Source organism: Gadus macrocephalus, chromosome 3 (genome assembly GCF_031168955.1).
Source record: "Gadus macrocephalus chromosome 3, ASM3116895v1".
NCBI lineage: Eukaryota > Metazoa > Chordata > Actinopteri > Gadiformes > Gadidae > Gadus > Gadus macrocephalus.
The window spans coordinates 14,489,318-14,512,955 of NC_082384.1; the positions used below are offsets into that span (position 1 = coordinate 14,489,318).

Below are 23,638 nucleotides of genomic sequence, written 5' to 3' on the forward strand. Positions count from 1 at the left end.
CACTAGGTATTTTAAAAGATGCCAAATAATAGTGTATTGATAAAGTAGAACAGTGAGGACAGATGGGTCCGTCTGCCAGAGGTGGAAAACATTTAACAGAACAGCAGTTCTGTTAAATGTTCCCTCTAAATTCCTGAGAAAACATATGATGTCATGTTCAGGCTCATACATGGTCTCCAAACCGACGGTGACTGCTTTGTTCTAGTTGTACAGATCATAGATCTGTTAGATGCTGATAATGTATGGATAGCATTGATCATGTTGAATCAGTATGCGAATACATTCTAAAATAATATGCATAGCGGCATGTGTGCAAACCATCAAATAGGAATGTCAAATTCAAATGTATACAGCTAGATGTCGCTTTTGAACGATCATCCTGAAATAGACTATGGGATGCAGGATTTCGACCCAAGAGGCCACTGTTTACAAATGTTGTTTGTTAAGTTACATGGTTTAAATATGCATCTGGAAAGAATATCAAGGGATGGTAAAGCGCAGGTACATTTGAACATTTACTTTACTTTTACTCAGTTAGAAATAATTACACTATTTTGAAAAAAAAAAACTTGATAAATCCAAGTAGAATTGGATGTGACCGTTTTCATAAAGCAATGAATCCAAATGTCTTGCTGGTAGTTCTTCCTTTCTCACACACACACACACACACACACACACACACACACACACACACACACAAACACACACACACACACACACACACACATACACACACACACACACACACACACACACACACACACACACACACACACACACACACACACACACACACACACACGCACACACACACGCACAGACACACACGCACACACACACGCACACGCACACGCACACACACGTTTGTGTATATAATCATTTACCATTTAAGCTTTTGTCTTCATTGTGTTTTGCATTCATTGTTCCGTATTTATACTTTCATAAACGATCAAGTTATTTAGACCATTGTTGTATAAACAATAGGTAGCCTATACTTCAATGTAAAAAATGCTACATTAAATCGTATAAAAGAACCGGTATATAATTGATCAGTTTGACATGAACACAGAACACATACAAAAACACACTGAATACAAACGGTTACAGCCTTTAAATAGTCTTTGGGATCATCACAACAAATATATTTCCTAAATCAAGCGATAGGCTGCTCAACTCCCCCATGGTGACGTCACGATGACTCGCGGAGTTTACACTGCGTGACTGTGTTGCGGCGTGCGGTGAACGGCGTTGTTGCGGAACGCATGTTTTTTAACATTTGGTGCTTTTATGGGATGCAAATACAGAAACTTCAACAAAGAGACTGGATGACATCTGGAAAACATGTAGTCATGTATTATCCTTGACAGATAGAAATTGACAAGCTATATATACGCGGACTCATCGCGCCTCGCAATCGAATCGCACCTGCATGGACGACAAAGACGGATCTGTTTGATTATTTAATGCTTTTCGCGGCAGCGTGTGTCTTCGTGCTGCAGTCGTCCTGTTTACATGCGAATTCGCCATCGGCAGTGTTTGACAGCGTCCGTGCCTAGCACCGATACCATTGGCGGCTCGGGAACAACGTCGGACGTTTATGCGTGTATCCCATTGGAGTCGATGCGTCTGTAGGTTGGCAAAGACGAACATTAATCCACAACAGTATCAAGACCATTTCTGACGTTTATTTTTGTGACTACACCTAACTGCCCCTATCCGGCTATTCTCATCGGACGTAACCTATATCACACAAATATAGTCGCACTCCAGATTCAGAACCGCGTCTGTTCAATGTCCTCCTTTATGACACTGTTGTGATTATGTGGATCAATCCGGAAGATGTGTTGTTGGCGAGTGCTTTATGGATCACCGAACGGGCGAACCCCTACTTCATCCTTCAGAAACGGAAGGGGCACGGGGATGGAGGTGGAGGTTTGGCAGGTGGGTCTCTGCTTCCTCTCTGCATCATCTTCTCTCTATTTAATTGACCGACGCTGTCACCCGGTGATGCAACTCATCGTTTGCAAACCCTCGGTTGAATGAACGATTTTTCTGCTGAACTGTTTTAAACACCCACTTTGGCTTTATGGGCCCTCATCGATCGAGGTGCATCGTGTCAAACCTCGCTGAAGGTGCAATATTTTGTGTACTATTTTTAAACGCAGAGACAGTAACTGCGAACTCCACCCTACATGGGACTGAAATTCAATATCCTGAATTTGTTTTCACTCATTTTGCAGATGCTGTGGATCTTAGTAAGTGGTATATTATGCAGAGACCATTTACTATTAAACAAGCCCAACTTGGCCTATTTAAAAAGGGGTTGAATGAACATACAGCAGAACCGTGTGTGTGTGTGTGTGTGTGTGTGTGTGTGTGTGTGTGTGTGTGTGTGTGTGTGTGTGTGTGTGTGTGTGTGTGTGTGTGTGTGTGTGTGTGTGTGTGTGTGTGTGTGTGTGTGTGTGTGTGTGTGTGATGCTTGACAAAGGTTAAACAAAATGTGAGCAAACGGCCGGACGTCTTTTCTGTTGATGTTCCGTGAGGAATTACAACATGGCAACTTGGCAAGTCCCAGCAGGACAGGATACAGCCTCGAGGCCAAGCAGACAGTTGTTGTGTTGTTGGTTATTGCTGAATCATCAGCTTCTCTTCCCCATACACACTATTTGATATCTAGGTCAAGACAACTGACACAAGGTGGATCGGTAGAGCAGTGGCACGTAGGTAAGAGTGTCCACAGGAGGGTCAACTTCACGGCCCAAGTCTGAATGTGTCATTGAGTCCACAACCTTGGGGCAGTTTTACTTTGTGTCAAGAAACCTTTGCAACAATTTGCCCGTGAGAGGTGAAGAAAGATAATTGGTAAACTTGGATTCAGATTCAGAGGCGTACTTGGTTTATCCCTGGGGAAATGGTTATATTTAGCTTGTATTCTTCTGCATTTCGAAGGCCTCGAAGCATAGACGTCTTCGTCTGAGAGGGATGATGTATTTAAACAGACTGCTGATTTGGTGGCGGAATTTTGTGCCAGGTCCCACTAGGAAGCACCCCATGTCCAGGACAGTCCATGTCTAGGATGGTCCAGGTCCAGGTCCACATAGCCAGTAGTTTTCAAACAAGGTTCTGCAGGGTCTACTTATGCTCTGCAAGATCCCTGTGTTTTGAAGACTGAAAATGGGAATCCATCTCTCTGTGTACTGAGTGAAGTGATGGGGAAACATTAAATGTTCTCACTTTCTCACTGCAATATACTATAGTCAGTTCATCACAACGCAGAAGTAAGTGCAGCTTAAAAAGATGGATGGTTGTTAGCGGGGTTAATTGAGGCCTGGCAGATTCACTTAAGACACAGTGGTTTAGTTCTGCAGGACGGCCTCAACCTGCTGTTTTGTGTCATGAATTTGAGTGCAGTTTTAGTACTATAAGCCTCTTTTAGTGAGTGTTGAGAGAAAGTATTCTTCAGAGGAAGTGAAACGATTAAATGTCACAAGAGACTTGGAACTTTCAAAGTGAACTTGATAGGCTTCTATTTTTTTTATTATGTTTAACGGTTCTGCTTTTTTCAGGTCTGGGGCCCCAAACAAACCCCCCCACATTCAAACCATAACCGTCTACGGTTTTGCATAATTTATTCATAATATTTGTTGATAACTCTTTGCTGCAGGCACATTTTTTTTAAAAGTAGTTTTAATGTATTCTTCCAGTTCTTTGTAATAGTTTCTACTATATACAGTGGGAATATCTGTATTTCAATTTGATTGTGTAATTGTGAGAAAATAAATTGGTGACGCTTCTCCTCATTCGTTTTTCTAAATAATATTTCAAGAGGTACTTATCATTAAATGAGGTAGAAAATATAATGTGAAATGGATTATCCAAGATTGATCTAACCTAAATATATCACAAAGTGGGATACTTCATTTGGGACTGCTGCATAATACAGGCCACTTTTATAGTTGCTGTTGGTGTGGGCAATAATGATTTTCTTTGAGCATGGAATATGAATGCCAATATTGTCCCATGTGAAGTGGATCACCGGACTGTGGTCAGTGACAAACCAAGCACGATAGTATCAGCCATGTGATTGTCTTACTGAAATAGGGAACTTTTCCATGCAACACACAACACGCCAGTTGTTGTGACACAACAAGACCACAGTGATGCACAGGAAAAACAGGCTACCAAGACAGGGCTTGTGCTCTACGGTTCAAATGTAAACAGGGGCCACATTACTGTGATGTATGGTAAATAACAACACATTGTTCCTTCTATTGCTGCCCTGATTAATACTGCCACCAACGCAGTCGGTCTAAAGTTCAGAGTTGTATTGAGTCGTTCTTAAAATGACGTTTCATCGACCAGCTGTTTGCTGGCTACTCATCATGTCCTTATACATGTTGAACTTTACGGTGCCGTACCAGTCATGCCGATGATGGGTAGTGGAGGTTTATTGAAGTGGAAGTTTTAAAACAATGCTTTCCAAAAGATCCACGTTTTGCATTTATGTCTGCATGTCAGTCTGTCTATCTTTATGGTAAGTTATGTACAGATATAGTTTATGTTTTGGTTATACATTTTTGGCCCAGCATTGCATTGTTTTTGCACTCATTAAAGTGTGTATTTTCCTTGGTAAGAAAACACTGTAACCTTGTTATTAGCCCCGTCATCTCACTTATTATATAATTGTCTTGATTGTCAGTTAAAATGCTCCCTAGCTCCCACTCTTTAGGCAGACCGTGCTAACAGAAAGACTTCTAATATTATGAAAGTGATTTTTCAGAGCCTGTGCCAAATCTCAAGTGTTATTCCTTTATTAACATGTAAAACTAATGTTCAAGGTTTAAAAATGTGCCATCCCAAAAAGGAATATTTGAGATCTATATTTGTATACATTTTGTCCTTGTGATATGTTTTACTGTATTTTTTTAAACTGAAGAATGGCTTAAAAGGGTCGAAAATGGTCTCTTATCGATATAGTATCAAAATATGGTCACTTATTGTTTTGAGATTGTCATCGAATAACGGCTTGCAGTTCTAATGAATGTTACTGTAAGAGTCAGAGTGTGTATTGTTTTACCATTTCATGTTCATGACCCTAAAAACACTCACTCACTCTATCATAATGAATCATCATTGTAATTCAGAATTTGATGTTACGGTTTCTGTTTCCACAGGTCTGCTGGTGGGAACTATGGACGTGGTGTTGGACTCCAGTGCTAGAGTGGCTCCGTACCGGATCCTCTACCAGACCCCAGACTCTCTGGTCTACTGGATTATCGCTCATGGTACATACCCCCCAGAACTACACATGGCCTTTATCAAAATGTCCTCTTTCCGCCTTCTACGAGTTACACTATCAAAGCTCTGATTAGCAACAGACATATCCCCCATTTTGGGTATGAGGTCCGTATGTGCAGCATGCCCCCCCCCAGGCCAAATATGACATCATGGTGCGTTCTTGCCTCAATTTTCCCATTAGAGGAGATGAAGGAAACTGATACACAAATCAATACAAACAAATCTAGTACCAGTGGTATATTTTGATGGAATGGTCTGAAATGTCATTAGTTAATGGGGTTGGGTTTATTTATGTACACCATCAACTTTTTTTTCCACAAAATGGCACGTATTGTACAAATCTTTTTCTGGCCCTTCAACATTACGCTGTGCATAATGCTCCTTCTGTTTGGCTCTAGTTGTATTCCATTACAAAACATTTGTCTTGAAGGGTTGTGTCTGAAAGCATTTGCTTCAAGGTCCGTTTACATTTTAAATCTAATCCTACAGAAAACAGCCTTTTATTACAGCTACGACTGAATTAGGTTGCTTACCAGCTCAAAGTGTTTATAACCCTTTGTCTTGTTAATCAAGCACTTTTGGATTGTTTTGTTGAAGGCTAAGGATGGCAGACAGACAGCTTTTTAAAACCTTTTCCAGTTGCCGTTTTGTTCAAACTTGAATGCATTTTGTCTCGTCTTTTGTTGCTGAAATACACATTTCGCAAGTGTATCTCAAGCTTTAGAAATATTATACTGTAATATATATTCGTTTTTTTTACATAAAGATAGCCAAGATAATATACTACTTCAAAGAATAGCTACTCTATGGGTTTCGAGCAAAACGTTTTTGCACATTCACCACTGATGATGTTATTAGCAGAGATGGCAAGTTCTAGCGAGTTTATAGGAGCCCTATACGTACATTTTGGAGCTGTCTCTCTCCATAATGGAAGACTGTGATACACTTTAAAAAATAGCCAGAGCCAGAAGCCAAGACTGGAGTGCAGCTCACTAGCTCTTCACGCATGACAGTTGGCAGTTGGCAGGAGGCAGTTCATACAGGAGGGGAATGCTGATGGGAGCATATGTCTATTTGTTTTTTATAGTCGTACAGTATATATATATAAAAAAGAGCCATTATGGTCAAACTGGGAAGGGAGTACACATGTTATGTGCTACACATATTGAGAAGAAGTAGATACATTCAGAAGTAGATACATGGAGAAGTAGTAGTAGTTAAACAATTAAATGGCAGATTTTGTATGGATACATACTATAATGTAATAGGTAGTACAATATATAGTTTGTATTAGTATACTACTATTACTTACTATAAATACTACTAGTATATATCGAAAGACAATCTGTAATATATGGGTAACATTCAGACCAAATGTATGTTTGTGATTAATCATGCCACCAAAATGATGATGCAAATCTCTGCAAGGTTTTAACGCTCCCTTCTGTGGATGCAAAGAGGTCACACTCGATAGATAAATGAATGTATTTGTGTCTGGTTTCGGTCCAGTCATCACAGTCTTGTGCCCTTCACAGGCTGTGTTGCTTCCTACTTTTAAGATTCATCCAACAACAACAACAACAACTACAACAACCGCTTATATTCTCCAGATTTGCTCAATCTCGTAGCCTTTATTCAGTTCCCTTAATGGATTCCTCATCCTCATACGAAACATTTGCGAGAACCGTCCCAATAACACTCAGCCTTGTCTTTCTGCCATTTTCTGTGCGTTACCGTGACAACACGTAGTGTAGTGTGAATCTGAGCCTGATAGCTGTATATCATATGCGTATGTAATGCATTACCTCCTTCCACTACTCCGGAGATCGTGATGGGGTTGTTATTGAAAAGACTGCATACACACTCACACACACACACACACACACACACACACACACACACACACACACACACACACACACACACACACACACACACACACACACACACACACACACACACACACACACACACACACACACACACACACACACACACACACACACACACACACACACACACACACACACACACACACATACATACATACATACATACATACATACATACATACATACATACATACATACATACATACATACATACATACATACATACATACATACATACATACATACACACAGTGCACAGCACACTTTCTATGCCTCATACGTGCTGCTGTCTTTTTCACACCCTTCCTCTCCTCCCTCTCCCCCCACCCCCAGGGACTTCCCGTAAGGAGATCACGGAACACTGGGAGTGGCTGGAACACAATCTGCTGCAGACGCTCTCCATCTTCGAGAACGAGAACGACATCACCACCTTCGTCAAAGGAAAAGTGCAGGTATATTCATAACAACAGCTGTCAGCATCGTCACTTTTGGGGGGGTTGTATACGACAGACAGTTACAGTTGGATAACATTTCAGCCCTTCCTTTTTACATTTTCACATTTTCTTTTCCACGGCTGTGTTGGCATTCTTTCTGATAGGAGTTACTTTTGCATTAGTTTTGAATCTAAACGTGCATTAACTCAATTAGTCGTGATTGGCCAGTGTGCCTAGACCGGGAACACACAAGCAGCATAATCCCATGCGCACCCTGAATGACAGGCGCACAAGAGGGTCGGTAAAGAGACACACAGACAGGCCAGCAAAAAACATGATGCATTATTCTGACAGCCCCCCAGCCTACCGATGCAGCGGCACACCGGGATTTTTCCTCTTATGCCCGATAAACGCAATACATACATCAGTCTTTTCTTTATAATCAAAAAGATATGTTATGAATTATATGTACCGTACATTGACTAAAGATGGTCAAATTCATTTTTTTGTTTTGACACACTAATAATGCTACCTTGATTGAACCTATCTCACGAACCCGGGACACACACACACACACACACACACACACACACACACACACACACACACACAATGGTCATTAGATGCCCCCTACCGACGCATGTACACCGACACACACACGCACGTATACACCTACACAAGCACACAAACACACTCATGTCACCCACACACACACACACACACTCCTCTGATGTCCTCATCCTCATCCTCCTCCTCGTCCTCGTCTTCTTGTCTTTCCCCTTGCAGGGTATCATAGCGGAGTACAACAAGAACCAGGAGTTTAAAGAAGATGACGACACAGACAAGTTCAAGGAGGCCATCGCTAAGTTCCGCAAGCTGTTCGGCATGCCTGAGGAGGAGAAGCTGGTCAACTACTACTCCTGCAGCTACTGGAAGGGCAAGGTGCCGCGCCAGGGCTGGCTCTACCTGAGCATCAACCACGTGTGCTTCTACTCCTACCTGCTGGGCAAAGAGGGTAGGGGATGTCAACATTTTCAGACAGATGGAACATCAGATGTGTCATGTGTTTTTTCTAATCTATAAATGTATCTCAATACAATTTCTGAGTAAATAAATGGTTTCTTTTATTGGTAAAGAAACGTTGACGTAAAAATACATTTGATTTAGAAAGCACATGGCCTCAAGTGTTTGTACGCACCCGACTTTAAATTGCTCATTGTTCCCTGTTTTTTCATGCTCTCTCTCCCTTTCTGTCTCTGTCTCTGTCTGTCTCTCTCTCACTCTCGTGCTTGCTCTCGTTCTCTCGTTCTCTTCTCTTTTCTCTCCTTTCTCTCTCTCTCCCGCCACTATCTCTCTCTCACTCTCCCACCCCACTCTCTCTCATGCCACTATCTCTCTCTCCCGCCACTATCTCTCTCTCTCTCTCTCTCTCCAACCCCACTCTCTCTCTCTCTCTCTCTCCCGCCACTATCTCTCTCTCCCTCCACTATCTCTCTCTCTCTCTCCCACCCCACTCTCTCTCTCTCCCGCCACTCTCTCTCTCTCCCGCCCCTATCTCTCTCTCCCGCCCCTCAGCTAAGCTGGTGGTGCGGTGGGCGGACATCACCCAGCTGGATAAGAGCGCCACCCTGCTGCTGCCCGAGGTCATCAGGGTGAGCACGCGGGCGCGCCACCATCTCTTCTCCGTCTTCCTCAACATCAACGAGACCTTCCAGCTCGCCGAGCAGCTGGCCAACATCGCCATGCGGCAGTTGCTGGACAACAAGGGCTTTGAGCAGGACCGCTCGCTGCCCAAGCTCAAGAGGAAGTCCCCCCAGAAGGTGTCCGCCCTCAAGAGGTGAGGGTCTTTGAAGAGGTTTGAGGAGCAACGCGCTGGCTGGTACCCCCCACCCAGTGTGCTCATCATGAGCGGGGGAAAGTATCGGCTGTTGATGTTTGTGTTGTTCTTACCACAGAAGACAAGTTACGCTAGTTACAATAGCAACTATTTGCTGCATACGTTACAAACATGAATTAACCAGAAATACCAACCTGCAAATTAAAAAGATAAAGCTAGACCAATTTATTTGAGAAGTGGCTTTTGTCACAATGGTTGAAATTCCCTTCTGGACAGCCATCAATAAAATCAAGTGCTCTGACACAAAAATGAAAGTAATCCAGTATCTGTGGCTTTCGCAGGCCTGTAATACGCCCGAATAATCTCCTAATAGGCCCAAATTAAATTGTGGGAAGCTCTTCCTGTCTGTCTGCCTAGCTACCGGGCCACCTGCTTGCACTCTGGCTTTGCACTCATTGAGCATGACTTTCCACAAGGCTAGGCAGATCTGAAGCTAAAAATAATGAATTACAAGCAACCCTGTGTGACCCCATAAGGGACTTGGATGCCAGAGCCAAGAGCGAGCGCTACCGTGCATTGTTTCGCCTGCCAAAGGATGAGAAGCTGGACGGACACACGGACTGCACTCTCTGGACGCCCTTCAACAAGAGACACATCCTGGGACAGATGTTCGTCTCCACCAACTACATCTGCTTCAACGGCAAGGAGGAGACTGTGTGCAGCCTCATCATTCCCCTTCGTGAGGTGGGATGTTTGTTATGTTTCTCTCCTGTGGTTGATGATCCATTTACGCTCCACATAAACTGTCGAAAAAACTTTTGGAATGTTCGTGTGGTGGATTAGTAATAAGACTGATGTAATGCAATGCCTTTTTAAACCTTCAAACCTTTTCAACCTATTTCACAAACTATCTAAAGTAGACATGGACATTGGTGGCCAGCCTAAGTTTGTCTGGGCATTCACATGAAAGAAGGCAGTTAAAATAGTATTTTGAAATGGCTGGTGAACTGGGTGTTTTAACCCCTACGGTAGTAGTAAAATAGGGCTTAAGATGGGGGTGTGGCTGTGCGTCTGCAGGTGACCATTGTGGAGAAGGCGGACAGCTCCAACGTTCTGCCCAGCCCGCTGTCCATCAGCACCAAGAACCGCATGACCTTCCTGTTCGCCAACCTCAAGGACCGGGACTTCCTGGTCCAGAGGATCTCGGACTTCCTGCAGCAGACCACGTCCAAGATCTACCTGGAACGGGAGCCCACCGGAAGCCTGACCAGCTCCGACGACGAGGTACCGCTTCGTGACGCCGTCACCGCATGACCGCTCTTTGGATTTGATCCATAGGTACTGCTGGGGTGCAGTTCAGTTGTTGTTAGAAAAACGAGAATCTTGAACCACCGGGTCGGGCCGTGCGCTTTTCATTGGGTCAACAGTATGTTGGACTGAGAAGGGGAAAAAGTGCACACATAGAAACCTATTTCAGAAATATACTCGCTTCTCTCACTCAGACATGGTTATGGGAATGTGTTTTTTTATTCTGTTCCCCGTAGTCATGAAAAACCACGAATGGAAGGATCACAAAGTGTTTGTATTGCAAGGTAAGCGAACAAGATAACCTCCAAGGGGTCGGCTCAAGCTTCCACCCCCCTCTTCCTCCAGGTGAGCTCCCAGCTGGGGTCTCTGCTGTCCTGCAGCCCCCCGCGCAGCAGCCTGGGCTCAGACGGCGAGCGGCAGTTCAACCTCAACGACAGCAGCGTGCCCACCGCCACGCAGGCCCTCATGACCATGTACCGCCGCCGCTCCCCCGAGGAGTTCAACCCCAAGCTGGTAGGTCGACCTCCCCCCCCCCCCCCCCCCCGCGTCGAACTCTCTCCCTATGACACCTGCCTTCATACGAACACTTGCTTTCCTCCAAAATCATGCATGCCTTGGGACACAGGCTTCACGCCTGCAGACACACGTCGACAATGAGTCTGCGGGATTCATTCGATGGCAGCCCTTGACACAGCGCTTTATTTCCATTTGACTCTATATTTACTTTATTTCACACATCAGCTTCATAGACTTCATAGACACAACTCAAAGTCCTACAACGGTCGTTTCCCTACGAACAGGAAGTTCACCGTCTATGCACATTTGCCTACGAATGAAAATGCACGCAAGCTTACCAACGAATGAAGTGAAAATCTGTTTCTTATATTCAATGGTTGGGTACATAAATATAAAGTGTTAACACTTTCCTGGTGCTAGTGTGCAGGCTCTGGTTGGGCTCCAGAGTTAGCTTACACAGAAACAGCCAGAGGCTCCAGTTCTGAAGCTGGTTGTACTGCATTCCAGTACATGTGTCAATAATGAGTCCCATCTATATGAAAGGATTGCGTTGACACGTTGCAGCCGATTTATATTTGCTAGCTGTTCAATGCACCACACTCACCACACTGCACCACACTCCACTCTGACAGCCAGTGTGTGGGGAGCACTCTGTCGCAGACTGGCAGCTGTGCATCACACAAGTGGTAGTCATACCCCCCTCCACCCCTCTCCCCACACACACATACACGCACGCACACTCGCATACACCTACTCAATATGTACAGTGCTTTAGGTAGCTTGAAAAGCGCTAAATAAATGCGATCAATCTTCTTGCAATTTGCTGACAGCCGGATGCAGACACAGGAGAGCGTAGTGAAGGGGGAAAGGTACAGCGACAGGGCCAGCTGTGGGTAATATGTCCCCAATGTTTCAATGAAGTGGGATATAAATATATTTTTCTATATTTTTAATAAATGGTGGGAAAGTAATTACGCTGAGCATGCTGAATCTGGGACTGACACAGATTTATTTTAATAGGGTACTGAATTCCTGGCTATGCCACTGCTTACAGGAGAGACTGAGAACGGAACCCATCAGGTTTCATAAAGCACCAGCGGAACAGAATGCAGCAACTATAGGAATTGAAGAAGTACCCTCTCGGTCTACACCGAGATTGTACTCTCGGTCTACACCTTGAGTGTACTCCTCAGAATCAGCAAACAAGTTTAGTTTTATCAAGATTTTCATCCTGTGTGTTAATAAAGTCTGAAAATGTAACTTGCAATGTGATATTGATTGAGCATTTACATTTACATCTGTCAGATACTTTCATCCAAGGTGACTTACAGCTGAAGCTGACGACGATCAAATCAACAACCGTGTCTGAAACTCAAACTTTAAATGTGGTATCGTTTCTCTCATCTTCCTTTGGTTAGGCTAAGGAGTTCCTGAAGGAGCAGGCGTGGAAGAACCACCTGACGGAGTACGGCCAGGGCGTGTGCATGTACCGCACGGAGAAGACCAAGGACCTGGTGCTGCAGGGCATCCCGGAGAACATGAGAGGGGAGCTCTGGCTCCTCTTCTCCGGTGAGCCAACAACCTGCCGTGCCTCGAGAGATAAACACCTACTCTCTCTGTGTGCGTCACACTGTGTGTGCGTCTGTGCGTGCGTCACACACAGAAAAATATTGAAGTGAAAATGTCTTCCACATGATATGAGATTACTTGTACAACAATCATGTGACTACCTCTATACTGTCTTCAGAAGCAACAGTATATACAGGTAGTAGATATAGATGGACAGTCACATGATCATCTATATGTTGATTTCAGAAGCAACAGTATATATACAGGTAGATATAGATGGATAGTCACATGATCATCTATATGCTATCTTCAGACGCGACCGACAGTGATCTTTTATCGGGTTGTATGAGCTGCAATAATGGACACAACCTGTATGGCTATCCAGACATGTCCATCAAGGGCCTCTTTCTTGGGGTCTGTGCTGAGCAAGTGAGTAGGTACAATGGAGTGACACGGTCAAAGTTCATTCATGGGAAGTAGCATAAATATTTGTCTTCAGCTTCTGTCAATTACAAATGGTGGTGGGACAGGTCTATGTATTTTAAATTAAACAAATCCATCCAGGAATTCTCAATGAGGGTAAAGGTATATAGATGCCTATCCTATCCCCTATTGTCCATTTCTTTTTGCTTTATTTACCTTTTCAAGGAAAGGGTAAATGACCCTATAAAATATGTGCAAAGGAGAACCTTGAATGACCAAGGGTTAATAAAAGCTGAAGGCGGGTTTATTCCACATGAGGAGAGCAGTGGTATAAGCAGCTCCCCCCTCTACTGACCTACTTATGTGCAACTCTGCTGCTGTTGTTGAGCTACAGAGTTTCCCTTGCTCACTCGCAGCATGGACTATATTTACTGATGTTCTACAATAATAAGAGTCATTGGATGTCTGCTATATGGCAACATATCTTAAAATAAACTATTGAAACCAGTTACACCAGTATCTGTCTGGGACATTCGCACCTATTTAAAGTGATGTGTCCCATTTTAGTTTGGCTGTTAAATAGATCAATTTAAGATGTAGTTTTTGTGATATGTGTGGGAGTTGAAGTTTTTGCAACCTAGGGGACCACATATGCACCACAAAGTCACATCAATTTAAATCACCCCTACTTGTATTCAATGATACTCGACCCTGATTTAATTCAGAGTAACTACATGCTAACCTTCACAAACTAATAAAAATATGACCATATAGCATTGTAAATAAATATTTCATATTGAACTCAAATGAATATTGAACTCAAATGAACCAACAATATGATAACAGAGGTTTACAAATGCCACTCTGGCCGAGATTCTCAAACCAAACACATATTCTCAACGCCATTGTTTTCTTAAAAGGGGCGATCAACGAGATGGTGACCCACCCAGGGTACTACGAGGACCTGGTGGAGAAGTCAATGGGCCAGTACAACCTGGCCACGGAGGAGATCGAGAGGGACTTGCATCGATCGCTGCCCGAACACCCAGCCTTCCAGAACGAGATGGGCATCGCTGCCCTGCGCAGAGTCCTCACCGCCTATGCCTTCAGAAACCCCAACATAGGATACTGCCAGGTAAAGTCTAGACCAACATAGGATACTGTCAGGTAAAGACCAACGTAGGATACTGTCAGGTAAAGACCAACATAGGATACTGCCATGTAAAGTATAAATCAACATAGGATACTGCCAGGTAAAGTCCAGACCAACATAGGATACTGTCAGGTAAAGACCAACATAGGATACTGCCATGTAAAGTCTAAATCAACATAGGATACTGCCAGGTAAAGTCTGGACCAACGTAGGATACTGTCAGGTAAAGTCTAGACCAACATAGGATACTGTCAGGTAAAGACCAACATAGGATACTGCCATGTAAAGTCTAAATCAACATAGGATACTGCCAGATAAAGTCAAGACCAACATCGGATACTGTCAGGTAAAGTCCAGACCAACATAGGATACTGTCAGGTAAAGACCAACATAGGATACTGCCAGGTAAAGTCCAGACCAACATAGGATACTGTCAGGTAAAGGCTTGATCAACCTAGGATATTGTCAGGTAAAGACCAATATAGGATACTGCCAGGTTAAGTCCAGACCATCATAGGATACTGTCAGGTAAAGGCTTGATCAACATAGGATACTGTCAGGTAAAGACCAATATAGGATACTGCCAGGTTAAGTCCAGACCAACATAGGATACAGCAAGGTAATGGTGTGTTTTAGTATCCTCTGCGAACTGACTCGGATCTCGGATCTGACGCCCCGCCCACACTTCAAGCGTTTTATTATGTTTCGCTCGGTCGTTGGAGGAAAACATTCGACGCCACCCATAAAGCTGTTGTCGCGGTAGCATTGGCAGAGTACCAGGCGCTCCAAAATAAGTAGGCTATAGGCCATAGGCAGAGATACGGACGCAGTAAGGTATTGCAGTAATACGAGTGATTGAAATTGCCCTTTAAACCACCAAAGCGGTCCAAGCACAATGAAAACAGTTCATACTTCAAGCTACACTGGGCGCAGCCATCTTGAATTCTGTCTCTGTATTTTGCTCGGCCACCACTGAGTTCAACCGAGATGGCGAGTTCGCCGTCCGAGGAAAAGGGGCGTCTTCGTGCGTGTCGCTAGGCAACGTCCTCCGACCTCCGAGACGGATGGATAATAAAACGCAGCATAAGGTCTAGACCAACTAAGGATACTGTCAGGTAAAGTCTAGACCAACATAGGATACTGGCAGGTAAAGATAGATTGATAGATGCTCATATCTGAAAGGCAAGTACATGTCATTTAGAATCTGAAGGATTCTAGTCTTCAGAGTGCATTGCTGTGGTCATATAGAAAGTTGAATGTTTTATCTTTAGAGGGCAGGTTTGGTTGAGCAGTACACTAACTTGGAGGGTTATAGAAGATGGAAAGCGTCTTTTCACAAGACTTCAGTGTACATAAGCAATGTCAATGCAAAGGGTGACATTTTTGATATGGGATGATTACTGACTTTTTGATGTATAAAACAGTGTGTATACTATAAACTAGTAACAACCCCATTCGATATGAAGTGTTATGATGAACAAACTATGATACCTCTCCCAAGTGCTGTCAGTTAGGAAGTAGGAACTTTGCAAGTCCGAAATCTCCCTTGTTTCCTACAATATACGTGTTAATAGTGTTGGTCCTGCTGGCCTTTGATCTAATCTTCTCCCCACAACAACCGCCCCCATCGCAGGCTATGAACATCGTGACATCGGTGCTGCTGCTCTATGCAAAAGAAGAGGAGGCCTTCTGGCTGCTAGTGGCTCTGTGTGAGAGGATGCTGCCTGACTACTACAACACCAGGGTCGTGGGTGAGTAATTCACACTCTGCGTCTGCGCTATCTAATCATCATGTACATTTAGATTTACATTAGGGCATTTAGCAGACGCTTTTATCCAAAGCGACTTACAATAAGTACATTTGTCATAAGAAGTGAAACAATATATCGCTGTCAGTACAGTAAAGATGTTCATAGAACCAAGTGCAAATACTAACAATCGCTAGGCCAACCCATTCCCCGTGTACAGCAATGATAGCAGCCTCTGCAGATGCTACACAATTAAGTACTATAAATAAGTGCAATGTAGATTAAGTGCGTACTCAAAGTGCGTACATTAAGTGCCAGGACGTACAACATACAATGGTGGCCGGAAGGGGCTGGGTAGCTATGCAGAGTCGAGGTGAACTCTGAACAGGTGAGTTTTGAGTCTTTGTGGTACTTAGAAGTGGAAGCTTTGCTAATGTGCCTTGCTAACGTGTCTTGGTAATGCACTACAGTGGATGTGTTGGCAAATGCAGCACAGCTCGCATGCCTGGCTATATACCCCATGCCTTACTTGGCTATCACGCCTTGCTTACACGTAACAGCAAGCTAGAGCTAAAAAAAAAACAGGTGCCAGTCCAGCATCGGCCCGTCCCATTTGCTATATTTGAAAAAATACATTTTCTTTGAAATGCTTGAATGCAATGTTTGTATGAACTAACAGGCCCCGGGTTCAGGCAGAGAATCAAACCTAGCTAGCACGCCTGGCTGAATGCTCCTTGCTAATGCGGCGGCTAACCCGATAACTAATACCTATGATCAATATCTTTGCGTTTGTCTCATCTCCTCATGTTCCCCGGCCTTCTGTTCCTCGTTCATAGGAGCGCTGGTGGACCAGGGGGTGTTTGAGGAGCTGGCCCGGGAGTACGTGCCCCAGCTGTACGACTGCATGCAGGACCTGGGCGTCATCTCCACCATCTCCCTGTCCTGGTTCCTCACGCTCTTCCTGTCCGTCATGCCCTTCGAGAGCGCCGTGGTGGTGGTGGACTGCTTCTTCTACGAGGGCATCAAGGTCATCTTCCAGCTCGCGCTGTCGGTGCTGCACGCCAACATCCACCAGCTGCTGGGGTGCAAGGACGACGGCGAGGCCATGACCGTGCTGGGCAGGTGAGGAGGACGCCCTCTTGTTATGAAGACCCCATGTTAGAGCTCCAATAGAGACGGCTGTGTTGTTTAAATGCAGAACTTAAAGAGGTTCCCCTAGCCAAGCTATACCTGTGAGTTTGCCGCCATCTAAAGGTTTAAAATGGCTTAGACCCAACAAAGGATCAATGTTTTTTTCTGTTCACATCTAATAATGTGGTATAAAAAAAATGGTTGTTATCATTCAAATGTTTTATTTCCATGAAATGGAATCATAGTTCTTCTTTTAAAGTCCTCCGTAGTAAAGATGTTTTTAATAATCTGGGCAACACTTTATGTTTCTGTTTGGAAGACTTCCTTAGTAAAGATGTTTTTGCATTGTCAACTGATCCTGGCAACACTTAATAGTTCTACCAAAGTGAGTGGGGTAACAAGACTATTTCATATCCATCTTCAGGTACTTGGACAGTGTGACCAACAAGGACAGCACCCTCCCACCCATCCCCCACCTCCACTCCCTCCTCACAGACAATGGGGAACCACACCCGGAGGTGGACATCTTCAAGCTGGTCCGCAGCTCCTACGAGGTCTGTGCCTTTTTGTTTGATCTTGGTTAACCCCCATAAACAGATAATCCAGTGTCTGGCAGCCATTTTGAACACACTTTTTGTTCACAAGCACGATAAATGTATAGTAATTAAGAGGAAATGGCCTTCAATCTGTTCTTGCCATCATGTTTGTATTGTAATTTTTGCATAGATTTATGGTTCCTTCCACATTAGTGTTGTCCCTTCAACAATGATAATGATTGTTACTTGGTTTCCATTTGTGTTCATTAATGTCTGATTTGGGGTCCAAATACATGTATTTGTCATTTATATTGACCACAATTTTAGCTCAAAACAAATGAACAACAATGAACTACCACATTAAATACCTTTTCCTCTGTTTATTGTCTTTGTAGAAGTTTGGCTCTATCCGTGCAGATGTGATTGAGCAGATGCGTTTCAAACAGAGACTGAGAGTCATCCAGACCATTGAGGACACAACCAAGCGTAACGTGGTTCGTAGCAGCATTATATTAATGCTTATTAATATAGATTAGAAAAGATCTTTGGAAGGAAGATTTAAGCAAATGTTGCCAAGCAATGCCACATAAACTGCAACAACAATTAGCTGTATTATTTTTTCATTTTTTTTGTCAATGCAATACTTTTTGGCCGTGTTTTAGGTCCGTACTATTGTGACGGAGACTCCCTTCGGTATTGATGAACTGGAGGAGCTTTTTGTGTTGTTCAAGGTGAGTGACTGGCACATCATTTTCATAGGGCATACCTTGCTTCACTGCCATTTCCAACAACTGACACGTTGTCATGGTAACACCCTAGAATGGTTTACAAGTCAAATCAGATTTTGTTTGCTTTGGACTCGCAAGGCGAGAGCTGCGGCATTAGCCGCTAAGCCTGTTCTAAACATGCGCTAACACAAACTGAGATAACAGGAGCGGAGTTAACAACAGAAGTATGAAGCCATTTACCCCTTTATCCTTAACGAGTATAAAGCGATTCGGTTTTGGTACACTTACTGTATATAAGGGTATCGTATATTGTACCTTTTTTAGATATTTATATACTCAGTCTCAATGTGATGTATTTCAACTGCCATTCCCTTCAAGTTGCATTTAAGACAGGCAGGCTAGGTCTTCCTTTACTGCCATTTTTCTGTATCTAGTTTTTAATTGGCCCCCTTCCCTCTGCCTCGTTAGACGGAGCACCTGACCAGCTGCTACTGGGGAGGGGGCACCAACCTGTCGGAGCGCCACGACCCCAGCCTGCCCTACCTGGAGCAGTACCGCATCAACGTGGAGCAGTTCAGGGGCCTCTTCGTGCTGCTCTTCCCCTGGGCCAACGAGGCCCACTCTGACCCCCTGGCCGCACGATTCTTCCGCCTGCTCGACCACAACGGAGACGCACTCATTAACTTCCGCGAGTTCATCAGCGGCCTGAGTAAGTGTGTGTGTGTGCGTGTTTAGGTGTATGTTTTGTGTTTTAGGACATAGATTAAAAAATAGTCTAATTATTTCTGCAGTGATGATCCAGGTTTGATACTAGTTATGCTGGTTTGAGGCACCTATGCTAGGTTAAGCCACCATAACACATCGGTTTTTAGAGCCCTGGGTGAGTTCACCAAATCAAGCGGTTGGTGTTTTGTGTTGGTAGGTGTTCTGTGCTATGGGGACCTGACAGATAAACTGAAGATTCTGTATAAGATGCACGTTTTACCTGGTGAGTAATTACTGTACATCCCCAATGTCCACAAAACCTAACCGTAATAATAATAATAATAATAATAATAATAAATGAAATTTATATATCGCTTAATCTGGTACTCTAAGACGCTTTACGCCGTAGACATCCTTTAGCAAGGTGCTCTAACCCCTACCTGCACCTTACTGACTTCTTTGAATTGAAAGTTTCAAAACGGCTTGTAAAGGCTAATCACACTCACACCTGATGGTATAATATGTCCCCTTTAACAAAAATTGTTTTCCAATGTAACTCACATTATGTAGATGAGACGTCGCCTATGGGGTCGAATATCATAGGGAGCCGTACGGAGACGCTCACACAATGCTATTGGTTTCCCGCAGATGTCAGCACTGACGAACCAGACTCTGCTTTTGAAGCCACCCAATACTTCTTTGAAGACATCACCCCAGAGACATCAATGGGTAAGTGGCAGGATTACAGCTTCTGTGCAGGATAACCAGGTTTACATTTACTTTACTCTTGATTCTCAGTGGCCTTATTGCTGACAGTTTGTTTTGTGAGATAAAGAACAATTCAACCATTAGGACTAAACTGACACCACTTTAGTGAAGTTTTTCACAATATATTATAGAAACTTGGAGGCCACCAAGATGGCCTGAAACAAACCGGTGACTCCGGTGTTTGAAAATGTCCATGCTATTTCTTGGGGAATATTCATCTTGAATGTCTACCACGTTCCTCCCAGGTAACGACCGCAAGGGCAAGGATGATGGCTTTGTCAGAGTTACGTTCAAGACTGAAAAGGGTAACATAGTCAAGTGACAAAAAATGACCAAAAAAATGAATTTTCAAACATAGAAGATATTTTTAAAATGAGGAAATACTTTGTATTCTGAATACAAAAATTGTATTTCTGAAAAGTACTGTATGAGTATGAAATACTCATACAATATACATTATCTCATTGCAATTGTTATTACCGGTAGAATGTAATATCGTGTGTTGCTCTCAACTACAGTGAAGAAACTGCAGACGTCAGATTATCGCCATTATCTGAAGATATGGAACCAGGATTCCAAATCCAATCCAGAATCCACAAAAAACCTACCCAAACTGAACCAGGTGAGCACCTTTCATCCATACCTGTCAATACCAGTCGGTATGGTGTTGCTATTGACCTATATATAATACTGTAGGGTTTTCCTATTGCATACTTCCTGTGACCCACCTCAGCGAGTCACAGCATCTTTGGCCCCATGACCCAGCTTATACAAAGTGCAGTTGAATAAGCAATACCTTCTCATTAACATGTCAAAAACTAGAGAGAACGAACATTTCTCTACGCATATTGCTCCTTGTTACAGTACTGGCGTTTGAGTCTTCGAACAAATTCAACTTGGAACAAAAGAAAAAAGTTTGAATAAGAATGTTGGCCAATGGCCACCCTGATCTCCAGTCTGCAGAGCCATGCTGACTCTGTGTATTCCCCTGTCCTCCAGGGCCAGTTCATTGAGCTGTGCAAGACGCTGTACAGCATGTTTAGCGAGGACCTGGCGGAGCAGGAGCTGTACCACGCCACGGCCACCGTCACCAGCCTGCTGCTGGAGATGGGCGAGGTGGGCAAGATGTTCTGCTGCCCCGGACCCCGGAGCCAGGACCACGAGGACCGGGACCGGGACCGGGAGGGCTGTCCACCGCCAGACCGCCCCACAGCGGATTGTTCCGCGTGCTCCCAGGAGCCCGTGGAGCCCGCGGAGCCTGGGGCTTTCCAACAGACACGCCTGAACGAGACTTTGTTCACCGCCGACGCCGATTCGGACGAGAGCAAGACGAGCACGGAGAACAGGGACGGTGAAGAAGAAGAAGAAGAAGAAGAACAGACGGCGCCGCTGCAGGACGTGAGGCTGGAGGAGGACCAGTCGTCGCCCAAGGAGGCGGGCACGCTGTCGTCGGCGGCGGCCATGTTGACGTCGGACGACGAGACGAAGGACGACACGTCCGTCTCCTCCTACTCGGTGCTCAGTGCCGGCTCCCACGAGCTGGACGACAACAAGCTGCAGTGCGAGGACATAGCCGACGACACCGTGCTGGTGCGTAGCCACGGCAACCACCAGGACGATGACGACGACGACGACGACTCCGGAGGGGACGGAGGAGGAGGAGGAGGAGGAGGAGGCGGCGGCAACGCGGATCGGCGTGGCGACGACGGCGGGGAGCGTGGCGACAGAGGAAGCCTTCCCCACAGCACCAGCATTGACAAGGACTGGGCCATCACCTTCGAGCAGTTCCTGGCCTCGGTGCTCACGGAGCACGCGCTGGTCCAGTACTTTGAGAAGCCCGTGGACATGCTGGCGAGGATCACTAACGCCAAGAACATGCGGAAAGTGGGGCGCACCTCACTGTCGTTCAGTGACTATGAGATCTCCCTCTCGGGCTGATGCGGAACAAGAGATAAAAAAAGACGACAAGGGTGACCGACCTGACACCTTCCCCCCCGCTCTGTCTCTCTCGCTCTCTTTGGGGATATTACGGTTCGGTCTTGTGCAGTGCAAGGACAATGTGACCCTGGTTTGATGGAATCGGAAGTACAGATTTACGATACGAGAATGATTATGTTACTGTTAGCGCTGTGTGGTATCAGATATAGAAGACTTTAAACATTCGGTGCGTCGGCAAAGACTGGGTTTAACTGGAAATTAATATCCAACTGTAGTAGCTGTACTTTATAAGATAATAGCAAAAACATGAATATTGTTATCTCTAGTCCACCTCCTCGGCCATATAGATGTTAACGGGTTTGATTCAGTCTAGTTCCACACTGCAATATAGATATACATACTTAATACGTCACTTAATATAAAGTCTGCTATACTGTTGTTTTATTGATATCACAGTTCTATTTGCTGCTAAAAAACTTTAATTTTGCTGGTTTACTCACTGGTTAACTATATAGATGAAGTGCTGCTCTTGAAATTTGCCTGGACTGCTGAACATGATGATCTCTTTCAGGACAGCATACTCTACCATTAGTTTCAGGAAGTGCTGGATACAATGGCTATTATATTGGCCTGAAAATTCCTCAATAAATGTTGAGATATAGTTTTTAATTTACATTCTATACAAATCCACTTTTCTTTGCACATAACTGGAAAGTGACGTCTAAAAGAGTTGTCTTAGGATTTCTTGTACTATATTGCCAATGTCCATATTGCAATTTAAATATTCTTACAGTTTTTATCACCTGATTGATGACATCAAGAATACCTAAGGCAATATTGTTACAAAAAACGATAATGTTATACTCTTATACTAAAGATTATTAGCACCCGCACTTTCTTTGAAATCAGGAAAAAGAGGAATAAGATATATCTTCAACAAGTTCATCTTCCGGCAAGTTTTATGATGATCCAAATGTTATGTAAATACCACAGAATGGACGGACTGGTGTGTATGAACTACTAATAACCTTTATCTGCAACCATAGTTATCAAGCTCTTGTCCGGTCGATACACACAAACTGTACTTGAGTTTGTCTTAAAGGATTTCCACTTTTCACTCTATTGTGTTTGCTATGCAGTGTTTTTTTTTATTTTTGAAGGACTTTTAACTTTTTTTTCTCCTTTTACATTTGACATTTCTGTTTTTTTATTGTAATCTTTTTTTATTAAGTCATGTTGTATTTTAAGTGTCCAAATGCACATATTATTTTTATGATTCTGAGGTATTATGTACTATGTGTACTACGACTAATTAAAAGTATGCTATGACAATATACTAAATTTGTTCCAACCGCCTACTGTACTTCCTTAGCAAATATTTCTCTAAAGAATCACAAGAACATGAATTTTCATGTACTTTAATTACGTTGATTAGGAAAAACGCATATTTTCCCCAAACCCCAAACCAGTAAGAATACAATGTAAATGTATTGGCAATAAGTATTTCATAACCCCGAAGCAGCATAACAAGGGTTAAAGCGTTTATCTCCACTCCCCCTCACTCACTTGGCCCCGCCCCTCGCCGCTGCGCGTCTCTGGGAAGACCAATCACGGAGGGCTATCTCGAGGGACGGGTTTCATCCAAGATAGCGAG

At 43.9% G+C, this 23,638-nt stretch overlaps 1 protein-coding gene and 1 long non-coding RNA gene across 4 annotated transcripts; both read left to right on the forward strand.

Moving 5' to 3' along the window:
• The first annotated feature begins 1,174 nt into the window (after positions 1–1,174).
• Positions 1,175–23,325, forward strand: tbc1d9 (TBC1 domain family, member 9 (with GRAM domain)). 3 transcript variants are annotated; one of them, XM_060047498.1, is made up of 21 exons: positions 1,175–1,941; positions 5,175–5,285; positions 7,524–7,642; positions 8,411–8,639; positions 9,200–9,461; positions 9,998–10,205; positions 10,539–10,745; positions 11,115–11,282; positions 12,704–12,854; positions 14,198–14,412; positions 16,064–16,181; positions 17,015–17,300; positions 17,734–17,863; positions 18,241–18,339; positions 18,508–18,576; positions 19,042–19,282; positions 19,496–19,561; positions 19,927–20,007; positions 20,292–20,351; positions 20,565–20,668; positions 21,046–23,325. In XM_060047498.1, the coding sequence occupies exons 1-21, from the start codon at positions 1,821–1,823 to the stop codon at positions 21,982–21,984; spliced, it is 3,984 nt and encodes a 1,327-aa protein (XP_059903481.1). In that variant the 5' UTR covers positions 1,175–1,820; the 3' UTR covers positions 21,985–23,325. The 3 variants fall into 3 exon arrangements, with proteins under 3 accessions (XP_059903481.1, XP_059903482.1, XP_059903483.1); XM_060047500.1 differs by lacking the exon at positions 1,175–1,941 and adding an exon at positions 1,973–4,534; XM_060047499.1 differs by lacking the exon at positions 20,292–20,351 and having other exon boundaries at positions 1,195–1,941.
• LOC132454268 (uncharacterized) lies at positions 12,861–13,788 on the forward strand. The gene is made up of 2 exons (XR_009524901.1): positions 12,861–13,053; positions 13,121–13,788. It is a non-coding gene; the product is annotated as an uncharacterized LOC132454268 (long non-coding RNA).
• Positions 23,326–23,638: the final 313 nt, after the last annotated feature.

Coding starts and splice junctions, on each gene's coding strand:
- tbc1d9 (XM_060047498.1), top strand. CDS start 1,821: ATGTGGATCAATCCGGAAGATGTGTTGTTGGCGAGTGCTTTATGGATC. Junction 10,206..10,538: donor TCATCATTCCCCTTCGTGAG/GTGGGATGTTTG, acceptor GTGCGTCTGCAG/GTGACCATTGTGGAGAAGGC. Junction 10,746..11,114: donor TGACCAGCTCCGACGACGAG/GTACCGCTTCGT, acceptor CTCTTCCTCCAG/GTGAGCTCCCAGCTGGGGTC.